The sequence below is a fragment of the Cannabis sativa genome, chromosome 5 (assembly GCF_029168945.1).
Source record: "Cannabis sativa cultivar Pink pepper isolate KNU-18-1 chromosome 5, ASM2916894v1, whole genome shotgun sequence".
NCBI lineage: Eukaryota > Viridiplantae > Streptophyta > Magnoliopsida > Rosales > Cannabaceae > Cannabis > Cannabis sativa.
The window spans coordinates 6,861,017-6,875,798 of NC_083605.1; the positions used below are offsets into that span (position 1 = coordinate 6,861,017).

At 34.1% G+C, this 14,782-nt stretch overlaps 1 protein-coding gene across 1 annotated transcript; it reads left to right on the plus strand.

The window, feature by feature from the left end:
• The first annotated feature begins 3,534 nt into the window (after positions 1–3,534).
• On the plus strand, positions 3,535–6,520 carry LOC115717067 (RNA-binding protein CP33, chloroplastic). The gene is made up of 5 exons (XM_030646005.2): positions 3,535–4,055; positions 4,196–4,288; positions 4,822–5,076; positions 5,209–5,387; positions 6,196–6,520. The coding sequence occupies exons 1-4, from the start codon at positions 3,648–3,650 to the stop codon at positions 5,335–5,337; spliced, it is 885 nt and encodes a 294-aa protein (XP_030501865.2). The 5' UTR covers positions 3,535–3,647; the 3' UTR covers positions 5,338–5,387; positions 6,196–6,520.
• Positions 6,521–14,782: the final 8,262 nt, after the last annotated feature.

A 14,782-nucleotide genomic window follows, 5' to 3' on the forward strand; every position in this document is an offset into this window, starting at 1 on the left:
CATGTTTATTAAAATTAAAAATAAAAAATTCTGTAAAATTAACTAAATAAATAATAAACAGTCTTATAAAAATAAACAAATTAAATATTTTTTTTATAAAAGAATAAAGGTTTATTATCTATTTCAATATGTATTATTATAATTTAATAAGTTTTTTTTTTCAATAAAATACAATATCAAAATTATAAATATATAAATATAAATCAATGCTTAAAATTACTAAAAATAAACATGACACGCAGAGTGATATAATAAACATATCTGAATAATATTATTTTGTTTATTAAATTAGTATGTTTAATAAATAGAAAACAAAATAAACATATGTATACAAAGTATTTTTTTATGATTAGTATGTTTATTATAATTGTAAATATAAAAATAGACATAGCTAATTTATACTATACTAAAATAAATATATTTTCTTTTTATTGTGTCTATATATTTATTTTTTTCTAATGATTTAGTGAAAAAATTTTCTATTGAAATACAATTCTTACATCAAAAAATAAATAAACAAACATAACTTTATAAACTCCAAATATTATTTAATTAGAAAAAATAAACAAGATACAATAAACAAAAAAAAAAAAAAGATAAACCGTTTTTTTATATATATTATTTATTTTCTAAAAAATTACTAAAAAATAAACATGACACTAATATAATAAACCTATGTAAATATTATTATTTTGTTTATTAAATTAGTATGTTTATTTAATAGAAAATAAAGTAAATATATATACATACAAAATATTTTCAAAGATTTTTTCAAACAAAATGTCATAATATATATATTATGAATATTAAATTAAACAACATAATAGCATTACCAATCTAATAATATATAGGACATATATGATATATTTTAATAAAAAATTCATGATAATATATGTATTGATTTTAAAAAATATACCATGCAATTATTAATGTACAGATTATATACGTCATATTAGTAATATTCTAATACAAATTTTATTATTAATGTACAGATTATATACGTGATATTATATACCATGCCTAATACAAATTTTATTATTTATTAGTAATATTCTAATATTAATTATGGTTTGAAAGTTTACTCATTAAATGTTGTACAATTTAGCCATAGAATAATTATAAAAAAGGATATGGTAATCATTCTCATTAAATACATCCAATATAATTAAATTAAGAATTTGTATGATTTTATGTAAAAATGTTTTCAAATATGTACATTGTAACAATTAATTTTTTTTTTGCACATTTTTTGTAATTATTTAAGAAAATGTATACATTTATGTAAAATGCCCTAATTATTTTATAATATTTTTGTTAATTAAATATATTAAAAATAAAATTAACAATAATAAATAATTGTGTAAATACTATTTTAGATTTTGTGTTTTGCAAACGTTACCAATTAGATTCTTTATTTTGTTAAATGACAAAATAGAACCTGTATTTTCTAAAATGGTAAAAATAAGACACAGAGCTTAATTTTCAATAATTTTATTTTTTTAATATAGCTAACTTGAAGACAATTTCTAACATGAATAGATACAGAAAATATAACCAGTTTTGTCATAACATCTCTAGATCAGATTATTATTAAGTTTTATTTTTACAAAAAATCAGTTCAAATGTCCTATTTGTACAATTTTAGAAAATAAATGGTCTAAATTGTCATTTAACAAAACAGAGGATCCAATTGGTAACTTTTGCAAAACAAGATCCAAAATGCTATTTACCTTAAATAATTTGATGTTTAGTGTCCATCCGATTCAATCCGTACTATTTACCTTAAATTTTATATTTTGGATTCAATCCAATGCAGTGGATTGAATTGATTATTTTAGATTGAGTAATTTGCGGCATAAATACCTAAGTTTTATGTCGAGTAGCAGATAAATACCTAAGTCGTATTTTTGGCGGTAAAAATACCTTCCGTTACACTCTTGGAACTTCCGTAGGTACCTCTCCGTTATGTGCCAGGTTAGTGTCTACGTGTCACTCGTTCATTGGCCCATATCATTAATTTTTTTTTATTTATTATTTAAATGTTTAAAAATAATTTTAAAAATATAAAAAATAAACAAAAATAAATATAATCAATTTTTTTTATCATTAATTCTTATACATTTAAAAATTAAATAAAACTTATTTTTTTTAATTAAAAAATTACAAAGTTAAATTAAACATAAACACTTAAGATTAAACATAAACACTTAAAATTAAATTAAATACAAAATAATTTTCCAAATCTAAAAAATCTGAGAACACTAAAATCGCCTTCTTCCTCCTCACCAACAACAGTCCTATTTATGATGAAAAAACTAGACTCGAAGGGGTACCAAAATCAGAAAGTCCAAGACCTCCTGATTGTTAACATTCTCATCCCTATGCAAAAGGTTGATTGATTCCCCTCCTTGAGATACATCTCCTACTGAGTTACCCACTGCAACTTTGGGAGATGTAGCATTTTTATCAAATGTCTTAACTGTTGGTTCACTGTTCTTTCCAGTAGTGACTTTCTGAGTTTTTTTGAGAAAATCAAGATCATTAGAATGTGACATAGGCTTGAATAATAATGAAGATCCACCCTCTGGCTTCTCATTCACCTCCTTAATCTTCAACAATTCAAGCTACTCATTGATCTTTTTCCAGTCTTGCCCTTTTTCAGCCAAAACCTCCTCTCTCGGCATGGCCTTTCCAAATGGGTTTGAGCCCTTTGGCTTCGTCACAATAGCCGCCACAGTTCCCGTCACAGAACCAGAACCAGGCGAGCCTCCATCACTAACCACGGGCAGCGTTTGCGGCTGCAAATTCAACCTTGGCCTCCCTCCACCCACAATCCCACCTTCATTCCCAGTTACACCACTACTCTCCTCCCTTCTTTTTCTTCGGCTGTTGATGGTGAGGAGGAAGATGACGATGACGATGGGGTTGTTTGCAGGTCGACGCCGATGAGGGTGAAGAGCGATGACCCCTGGTTCGCATCCCTTGTTTCCAGCAGATGATGAGGGAGAAGAAACCCATGAATCGCAAGAGAAGGGGGAGAAGAGCTCCATCGGCCGACGACGAGGAAAGAACTTTGGCCGACGACGGAGAGAGGTTGCACTGCAGCTTGCCTGAGAAGAAGGAGAAAGGAAGAGAGAGAATGTGAAGAAGAAAGGGCGTGGGAGGAGTTGTGTTGGGAAGAGATGTTAGGGTTTTTTTTTAATTAAGTTATTTTAACATTAATTTTTTTATTGTTTTTAAAATAAAAATTTATTATATTTAGTTTTTTAATTAATTTTTTATAATTTTTAAACATTTAAATAATAAATAAAAAATTAATGACATGGACCAATTAGCGAGTGACACATAGATGCCGACCTGTCAGTTAACGACGAGGTACCTACGGAAGTTCCAAGAGTGTAACGGAAGGTATTTTTACCGCCAAAAATACGACTTAGGTATTTATCTGCTACTCGGCATAAAACTTAGGTATTTATGCCGCAAATTACTCTTTTAGATTAAATATATTTAAGACAAAAGAAATTCTATCATCTACAACGACATCGTTTCATCTAGTCCAAAATCGAATTTCCTTTTTCTTTTATCCAAAAATTGAATTCATTATCGCTTCCACTCAGTTCGAGTCTCGAAGCTCAGAGTAGTCATCCATGGCTTCCCTACGCCTTATTTGCTCCCCGGCCACGACATGTTTTCCCATAGAACGACAGCTCTCTTTGACACCTCTTTCCTTCCCCAACAACACTCAATCCCATTCCCACATCTCTTCTTCTCTCTTTATTCCTTGTAGGTTTCCTTCAAACTCACTTCAACTTTCACCAGTTACGACCAAAAGAGTCAATAACGATTTCGCTCTCCATTCCACTTCCACTTCCACTTCCCAAGAACAATCTCTCGAGTCTTCTCCATTAAGTGGTGATAGTGAAAGCGAAGAACTTGAGTCAGACACCAGGGAAGTTCATAAAGACAAATTGTATGCCGAGAACCTTCCTTTGGATTACACTTCCCAAGATGTTCGTACTCTTTTTGACAAGTACGGGACTGTTGTAGACGTTACGGTGAGCTTTCCAATATTGTTATGTTTTTCCTTGTAATTATTTACTTTATTGAGTATGATTTGGTATGTTTTCTTTGAAGGTGTTTGGTTATTTTTTGAGTTTCTGATATGGGTTCTTGCTGGTTTGTTGTGGTGGCTTAGCTTCCTAAGAATCCCAAAAACAGGGGCATAGCATTTGTTACAATGGGTTCACCTGAGGAGGCTCTTGCGGCTCTCAATAATCTCCAATCGTTTGTAAGCATATTTCTTCTGGTTTAATCCTCTCAATTGCTATGTGTATGGAATCTTAGCTTGAATTTTCTTACTTGGGTCATTTTGCAAAAGATAGCAAATCTTTGGCACTTGACAGAAGAAACCACTTTTGTAAGTGTACCTAATTGTATTTGTTATCTACTAAGCCATGTTCTTCTTTACTAATGTAAGTTTTTGCTTTCTTTGATTAAACTGTATAATTATAGCAAGAACTAAATAACTTACAAAGTTAATTTGTGCATTGCATACCTTTCTGTATGTGTCTTTTTCACAAGATGTAATTCCAGCCCAGTACTCTACCGAGTTCTTTCACAAAACACTTGAGCTGAATATTTGCTTGAATCAAATATAAAATCTTACACTCTTTAATTACTATGATGAAATCAATAGCTCTATATTACCATCTTTGTATGACTTTTCTTTCATTTTATCAGCAAGTTAATAGAGGACTTGTTAACATTTGCTTTCTCTTTTCTGTGTCATGTTCTCTGCTAAAAGAAATACAAATGATATAGGAAGTGGAGGGAGGAGTTTTGAAAATTGCCTATTGCAGAAAGAGGCGAGAAGTGACATTCAATTTGTTTGTTGGGAATTTGTCATATGATGCTACAGATAAAGATCTCAAAGAGTTCTTTAACGATGAGGGCCATAGCGTAGTGTCTACTGAAGTTATATTCCGCGAAACTATACAAAAGTCCTTGGTATATGGATATGTATCCTTCAAATCAAAGAAAGAAGCTGAGGCAGCTCTAATCTCTGTTCAAGGAAAGGTACCAGCGTTGTTCATGTTGTTTATATCATCTTATTATTTGTGAATACAAGCATGGACCTATTATGCATCCAAATTTCATAAAGACATTTTAAATTGGAGATTTTCTGACTTGTCTTTTTCCCCCCCTTAGGTGTTTATGGGAAGACCAATTCGAATAGAACGCAGTAAATATTTTATTAGAAACAAGCAACCAGCTACGGAGAGTGCAGAGTCCGAACTTACTTCGCCGGAGTTGAAGTCTGGTGTAGAAGAAGCATAAATTGCTGATTTAAGTATATAAAGTGAGATTTTGCTCAAAAGTGACATCAGGTAATCTTTTGCCCTGTTATTAGTTTATTGTGAGTCTTAGTAATAAGTGGTTCTAATCTAAGGCTGATTTCGCTTTACTTCACTGCATTTAGTACGCCAATATTTTCGTTGAATTTGATCTAGTTCTATAGAGCCAATAACACTTCCATTAGTTTGATTCCACTATTCAGTCCTCTAATTTCACTGGCCTTGAGTATTTATTGCTTGTATGGACCAATAAATTGCTCTTTAGGTTGGAACCTCTGTTTGCTTTAGTATGCTCACTAAAAACCATATGTACAAGAAGCTTGCAGATTCTGAACATTGAGAGAAAATATTAGTACCTATACCTTATTTTTCAGTTTTTTTTTTTTTCTTTTGTTAAAAGATTGAATACTTCTAAGTGTTGAACCAAACGGCCAACCAAAATGGGGCGTTTATGCTTCTTGTCCCCACCCAAAACCTTATCTCCCCAACCCACTGGCTGTACTCTTTCCCTTACCCAAATAATTTGCAGGACCCTTGTCCTCTTTTTCCTCCCTCCCATTACTCCATTTCGTCTAAGAAATGTCATTTTGAAACTCGAGTAGAGAAAACCTTTATCCCTTTGGTGTCGTCACATGTACCATTTTAATCTCAAGTCAATCTTTGGCTAGGCTATCATAATTTTATTTTTGAAATCTTGTGTTATGTAAAAGGTGTTTGGTTCCTCAGCAAATGGAATGATTTAACTTAATGACAAACATTGGAAAAAGAAAAAGGATTTGTATGTGTGACTTTAGATTCATTTTCTGCCATTGATTCTTGCTTTCTTACTGCTCTGTATCAGGGTTTCAATAGATTGATTGGAAGGAGAAGCTGGAAGAGGGCTGATTTTGTTGTCGGTGAGAAGTTATGTGAAGGTTGGTGCTGCTATTGTCCCTAAAATTGTGACTCCATAGTTGGATGATAAGGAAAAAGTGGTTCTTAAAATGTTAACTTCCGTAGTTGATTTCAACCTTAAAATGGTTTTCTAGAGCTCAGTTAAAAGCTATTTTTTTAACTTCCCATTTTGGGTTTTTATTAATATCATTTAAATATCATTATTGACAGTTAATGTTAATTTCCTTGTATATGCATTCTTTCATTTTTACTGTCAATTAGTGTTGATACTACCATCATGTTTTGCTTTGTTGGCCTTTTAAAGTTTATATGTTGTCCATTGAAATCTTGAATGTGTATATGTTGTATATGATTCACAACTAGCTAATTCTACATTGTCTCTGAAATCTTATGGTTCTGAATTGATAGGCTTTCTTTATGCATATGGTTAGACTTAGTTGTGTGGTTTCATTATTTCATATCGAAGCTGCTGTTTTAAAGTAAATTTGAGATTTGCATATTCTGCTTTTTAGAATTATATTCAAAATGAGACTAAAGCTTCATTTGTATGAGTGCATTTTGATGTGAACCTCTCTTAATTTAATAATCTAAACTACACAAATATGTTTCTATTCTCATGTCATATCATTACTTTTGTTTACTGTCATTGGACAAATCTTAAGTATTAGTGGTATCAGTGATTTTGTAGTTTGTTTCATGGACATATTAGATACTAAATAATTAGGTGGCTTTTGGTTGGGAGGAATGGAAATATTGGAATGAGAATGGAAATTGGAATAGGAATGAAATGAAATAAAATTTAAAATACATAAAAAAATTATTAATTTTTTCAAATCTTGCATCGGAATGATCTTTTCTTTCATTTCAAAATGGAATAGTCATTTTACCAAAATGATAGAAAGGTCATTACATCGGAATGGTATTCCAATAGTTTTAAATGCAATCAAACAAAGAAATGGAATGAGAATTATTTTCTTTCCATTCCATACTATTTCATGCTACCTTAGTGTTTAGTTAACAAATTAAGATGTGGGAGCTCAGCTTCAAATGAGTTTTCTCATTGGAGCAGAAATTGGTGTTGTTGTTGACTTGTTGTGTATGTGTTGAGTAAGAATATGTGCCTTTTTATTATGCAGGCTGCAGTAAGAAATCTTCAATAAGTAAATAAAAAATAAATCTAATAAGTTTAAATTTAGAGAGTAATGAAATGTTGAAAGCAGAGAAATGTAAAAATCATATAGTTTCCAATTATTACAAAGCTACAAGTTTACAACGCATAGGCAAGAACAAATATACAAAATATTCTCTGACAATTACTTGAATTAATATTAAAATGTTAGAGAGCAATTTCATTTCTCAACATAATAAATGACATGCAACTAGAGCTGTAAATTCGTGCTGGCACGGTCCAGCCCAGCACGTTTTGGAAAAGCTCGAAAAATATGGGTCGTGCCGTGCTAGCCCGTATAGCATTATGGGCCGTGCCGTGCTGGCTCATATTTTCATAGGTCAAGCCCGGCCCAACCCATGGGTATGAAAAACTCGTGCTGGGTCCGGGCCCAAATCGTACTTTAAACGGGCTTCATTAGACTGACCAATATATGTATAGTATATTTATAATATTAACATTTTTTTAAAAGTATACATATAAATAAACTTTAGTGAAAATTATTTTTTAAAATAAAAATATGTATATAAATATCAAAATATATAATTATGAAGTACAAAATTAAAAAATCATATTTATTTGTGTGTCGTATTTTTTGAGCTTTTATATCCGTGCTTGCTTGTCATGCTTTCGGGCTTGTCTTGCCGTATCGTGCTTAAGTCTATTTTTTTTCGTGTCGTGTCGTGCTAATTTGTAGCATCGTACCGTGTCGTGCTCAAGCTCATATTTTTTCGTGTCAGATCGTGCTCATGCCTCTCAGACTCGTGCCGGTTTCGTGTCGTGTGAAAAAGCCCGGCCCATATTTACAGCACTAGATGCAACTGCCGTACCATTCAAGCATAATTTTTAATTTTAATGGTTACATTAAATTGATTTTTTAGTCTGAGATTATCTATTAGTTCGTTTGAATTAGACAGATTTTGGTTTTCTCAAGAAAATCATTTTGTAACAAGATGGTTTTTTTTTTTAATGTAGCATAATAGTATTTTGCAATCAATTAATAACTTAATAGTTTAAAAGTATGATCTTTTCCTTTTTCTCATTCCTTCCTCACCACTAACCTAGCTTTAGTGACTTTTGTAACAAGATAGGCTATTTATTAGATGATATTGCTAGAATATTTATACATTGAGTGATAATAAACTACTTTGAATGGATGATTTTCTATTTTAAGTTCTTATTATTTTCAATAAAAGTTTATTTATTTATTTATTTTTTTATGAAATATAAAAGTTCATCCTTGAAAAAAATAGTTGAAAGATTAGGTAGATATTTTAGTATTTTTTCTTTGCTAAATTAGAAATAAATAGAATTAAAAGTTTGAAAAAAAAAATAGGTTGAATTAAATTAGAAAAAAAAATAAAGAAAAATAAGTTTAAAGTATTTTTAAATGGATTTATCACTGCCTCAGTCTTCAATTTTGTATATAATATCATTACTTATTTGAATTTATATATGATAATGAAAAATAATAGTAACAATAAGATAATAATTAATAATTTATTTAAATAATTTTCTTTGAGTAGATAATTTATTTAAATAACTAGTAATATGATAATCAATCAAATATCGTTAATTATATATTTTGAGGGAAAATTACGTTAATTTTCTACCCCAAGTATTATTATCCAAGCGATAATATCTCATCAAAATTCAAATTAATAAAATTTAAATTTTAAAGAGAATAAATAATGATACAAAAGGAATTTTGCTTTTTGTACACGTATAACAATTTTCGAATTTTTTAAATAAATGCAAAAAGAAATAATTTATGAAATTATAAATATCTTATTTGGAATTAAAAAAAAAAATATATCTAATGTAAATAGATAGATACAAATATATTTAATTCAAATAAACATTTTTTTTTGGCACTTGTTTTAAATTTAAATAAACGCGTTATTTATTTTATTTTATTTTTAAGAATAAACACAAATATTCTTTTTTTTTTTTAAAGGTCTATAAAAGCAATTGAAGAGTAGGAGTTTTATTCAGAAATCACTATAACATCAGAGAAAGTAGAAAGTAGAAAAGGAGTACTTTAACAATGGAAATTGCTAAGAAAATGGATGAAGGAGTGAAATCAAGGTCTTGTAATATGGACTCTAATTCCATAATATTCAATAGTGAAGATCATGAAAATAATTTTTGTACAACATACATTAATAGTTTCAAGATTCGTGATGAGAAATATTATGCTTCTAGACAAGTTTTTCTTACAAGTTATTGTCAGGACAGTTAGTTAGTCCTGTTTGTTAGATTGGTTGTTAGTGTCTGTTATTTCTGTTTTCTTCCAGCTGTATTATGTTACTTTCTTCTCTTGCACAAACATGTATAAATACTTCTGTAAAAGGTTCAGATCAATGTAATGAGACTTCTTTCATCTCTCTCTTTTCTCTGCCTTTCTTTCTCTTTGGTTCTCTCTGTTTTCTGTTCTTTGTTCTTGATGAACAATGTCTAAGAGGTTGAATACCTCTCACATGGTATCAGAGCCATTTCCGCCATTATTGGCGAACATGGCCTCTGTTGATCCTTGCAACTCAAATCATCAACCAACACCACAAGGAAATCAACCTGCAGCTGCTGTATACTCAAGAAATCGATCCAGAACTCAAGAAGACTCTACTCCTGTCTATTTCAACCATACTGTATCAATTAAGCTCAACGACCACAACTTCCTATTATGGAAGCAGCAGATCTTAGCTGCTATCCGTGGAAATCGACTGCAAAGATTCATTGAGGATGTTCCCCCTCCACCTCAGTATCTCAGTGATACAGATCGCACAGCTCATCGGCTCAACCCAGAATTTGTCGATTGGGACGTTCAAGACCAATTGCTCGTTTCTTGGCTGCTGTCGTCCATGACTGAGAGTCTTCTAACTCGTATGGTGGGTTGTAACACTGCGCGTCAGATCTGGAAAGCCCTTGAGCAACATTACACATTGAAAGTCTCATCTAAGATTCTTGAGTTCAAGACAAAGCTTCAGAAATTAAAGAAAGGCTCATCAAGTCTCAATGACTATCTTCTTAAAGTGAAACAGCATGTTGATTTGTCCTTCGATGGGAGAAATCCTCTCAGATCGTGATCACATCGCAGCTATATTCAAAGGCCTCCCTAGTGAGTACGACACCTTCATCATCTCCACCAACACACGGATTGAGGGATACACTGTTGGTGAAATCGAGGCATTACTTCTTGCATCTGAATCTCGCATAGAGAAGGAGGATCAAGAAGCTGATCCTAGCATCAATGTGGCTATGACTGAGCAAGATCCAGCACTTGAAGCGTTTTATGCGCAAGCAAATCGAAATTACAGACCGCACACTTATCCTCGAGGTCAGTACTCTCCTACTGGTTTTCATTACTCTAACCCTCCTCCTTTTCCAAGTTTCAGAGGAAATTTTAGAGGAAACTCACCTCGTGGAGCCAGTCATAATCCCCAAACCAGTAACCTGGGAAGAGGCAGAGGCAGTCGTTTTCCAGCAACTCAAAACCGTGTGCAATGTCAACTATGTGGGAAACTTGGTCACACTGTCATAGACTGCTTCTACCGATTTGATAAAAGCTTCACAGGTGTCTTTCAAGCCACTGATCAAACCCAGGCACAAGCCAACTTGGCTAACACAACTCAGTCTCAGGATGACAACTGGTATCCCGACTCGGGTGCCACAAATCATTGCACACCGCATGGGCAAAATGTCATGACAGCAGCTGACTATGAGGGACCTGAGCAACTATATGTGGGAAATGGGGCTGCCTTACCTATCTCTCAAATAGGTAATACTTATCTTATTCCCAAAACTTGTCAAAGACCTTTGATTCTCAATAAACTTCTTCATGTGCCTGAAATCACTAAAAATTTGCTTAGTGTATCAAAGTTTGCTGCTGACAACAATGTGTACTTTGTGTTTTATCCTGATTTTTGTTATGTCAAGGACCAAGTGAGCAAAGCTATCCTTCTGACTGGGAAACACCACAATGGCCTATATACTTTTGATTCCAACCAATTACAGCTGTCTCCCTTATCCCGGCCAGAAGGCCTTTCAATCTCTGCATCAGCCCAATACCAATGTTGTCACCACCTCTCACAGTCCCAGTTCTAATTCCAATATGTGTATCAATTGTAATAGCTCCATTCATGAATACGATTTATGGCATAATCGTCTTGGTCATCCTTCAGAAAGGATTGTAAAGACTGTTCTCTCTACTTGTAACATTTCCAATTTGAATAAAATGCCACATTCTGTTTGCCGAGCTTGTTGTTTAGGAAAGATCCATAAATTCCCATTCCCTAAGACCTCTGAAACCTGCTACAATAAACCTCTACAGCTTATTGTATCAGATTTGTGGGGTCCTTCCTTTACAACTTCTCATAATGGCTATCGATACTATATTCACTTCATGGATGCATACTCTCGATTTACATGGCTATACCTACTTAAGTCTAAGACTGATGCACTTAAAACTTTCAAAACATTCAAAACCGAGGTTGAATTACAGTTAGGCACCAAAATTCAAACTTTTCAGTCTGATTGGGGAGGAGAGTATAGGTCTTTCACTGAATATCTAAGAGAAGCAGGTATAGTTCATAGGAAACCTTGTCCTACTACTCATGAGCAGAATGGTCTAGCTGAGAGAAAGCATAGACATATTGTTGAAAATGGTCTCACTTTGCTTGCTCAAGCAAACCTACCTTTAACACTTTGGGATGAAGCTTTTAGAACAGCAGTCTACATTCACAATCGTCTTCCCACTCCTGTTCTTTCTCTCAAATCTCCTATTGAAGTGTTGTTTAATATCACTCCTGATTATACTAAACTCAAGGTGTTTGGTTGTGTCTGTTATCCCAATGTTCGACCTTACAACAAGCACAAGCTTGATTTTAGGTCGTCTCCCTGCACTTTCATAGGATACAGTCTCAACCACAAAGGCTATAAGTGTCTTGATAGTACTGGTCGCTTATACATCTCCCGAGATGTCATATTTGATGAGTCTACTTTTCCTAAACACACTTCCACACACCGCTTCGAACACCGAATGCTCTATCTCTTCCACACCTGGAACTATTCCCACAGTTTCTAACCCATACAGGCCTGAATATTTGTTCCCTCATGACATTGGTGATGCTCACATTGGCTCCTTTTGCACTAATCAAATTGTTTCTGAGTTCCCTGACAGATCACACCAGAATTGTACCGTTCCAGCAAGCATTCTTGATACTACTGATGCTCTTGCTCCCACTGCTTCTGAAGTCACTGCTGGTACTCACAATGACAGTAGTATCTCTCCACTTCCTCATGCGATCTCGCTCCTGCACCAATTCTCACTGCTGCACCAGATTCACAATCGGTTTCTGCAGCATCCTCTCTTCCTGGTAATACTCACAGTATGCAAACCCGTGGGAAAAGTGGCATTAAGAAACCAAAAGCCTATATGGCTACTCAAGTTCCTACTTCTCTGAAACAAGCTCTTCAACACATCAAATGGAACAATGCCATGGCTGAAGAGATTCTTGCTCTTAAACGAAATAAGACTTATACACTTGTGAAATTACCACCTGGTAGAACTCCCATTGGGTGCAAATGGGTATATAGAATCAAGGAGGATTCTGAAGGTAATGTGGTTAAGCTCAAAGCCAGATTAGTTGCTAAAGGTTTTCATCAGCAACCTGGCTTTGACTTCACTGAGACATTTAGCCCCGTTGTCAAGCCAGTCACAATACGAGTTGTTCTCTCCCTAGCCTTGTCCAAAGGATGGGAACTAAAGCAACTCGATGTTAATAACGCATTCTTAAATGGTGAATTACAGGAAGAAGTTTATATGCTGCAGCCTCCAGGTTTCGAAGACCCTGCTGCACCAGATATGGTATGCAAGCTTCATAAAGCTTTGTATGGCTTAAAGCAGGCACCTCGTGCCTGGTTTGACAAGCTTCATCAGTGTTTGCTCTCTCTCGGGTTTGTTTCCTCAAAGTCAGATCACAGCCTCTTCATCAGGCACACTCCTCTCTCCATGACAGTAATTCTGGTGTACGTTGATGATATCATTATCACTGGTAGTGATCCGAAGCTCATATCTCATTATACCACAGCTCTGAATGCCAAGTTCTCTCTTAAAGACCTCGGTCCTCTTAATTTTTTCCTTGGCATCGAAGTCACAACAACATCAACAGGTCTTCATTTATCACAAGCAAAATATGTTCGTGATCTCTTACACAAGGCCAATATGACTGAGGCTAAACCAGCAAACACTCCCATGGTCGCCGGGTGAAGCTCTCAGCTTTTGGCAGCCCTCCAGTCGATGATCCTCACCAATACAGGTCCATTGTTGGTGCTTTGCAGTATTTAGTCATCACACGACCTGAAATCTCTTTCAGCGTCAACAAAGTTTGTCAATTTATGGCCAATCCCTTACAATCTCACTGGCTGGCTGTCAAACGCATATTGCGTTATCTAAGTGACACCATCAGCTATGGTTTACACCTACGCAAACCAGCAGACTTTGAGCTCACTGCCTTTTGTGATGCAGATTGGGCAACTGACCCTGACGACAGGCGATCCACCTCTGGCTTTGCTATATTTTTTGGCCCTAATCTCATTGCCTGGCAATGTAAAAAGCAGCATACAGTCTCTCGTAGCAGTACAGAAGCAGAGTTTCGTAGCTTGGCCACCACAGTCACTGAACTCTCTTGGCTACATTCTCTCTTCACTGAGTTACATATTGATCTGCCTCGTCCACCAGTTGTGTGGTGTGACAACCTGAGCACCGTTCTCCTCACGGCAAATCCAGTCCTTCACGCTCGTACGAAGCATATTGAACTGGATCTTTATTTTGTGCGCGAGAAAATCCTTCAGCAACTGGTCCATGTCAAACATGTTCCTGCCTTTGATCAGATTGCTGATGGACTCACTAAACCAATCTCTAGCCAACTGTTCTCTCTTTTTCGAAGCAAACTTACCATTGGTGATCCTACCTATGCTAAGTTTGAGGGGGCGTGTCAGGACAGTTAGTTAGTCCTGTTTGTTAGATTGGTTGTTAGTGTCTGTTATTTCTGTTTTCTTCCAGCTGTATTCTGTTACTTTCTTCTCTTGCACAAACATGTATAAATACTTCTGTAAAAGGTTCAGATCAATGTAATGAGACTTCTTTCATCTCTCTCTTTTCTCTGCCTTTCTTTCTCTTTGGTTCTCTCTGTTTTCTGTTCTTTGTTCTTGATGAACAATGTCTAAGAGGTTGAATACCTCTCACAGTTATAAATTTACAAAGAAGGAAGAAAAAATGGGAGCAAAAACAAAAAAATGGTTGAAGAATAAACTTAAGATGCTTCTCAAGGGCCCAACAAAGGTTGCTTCCACCGATCAATCACCA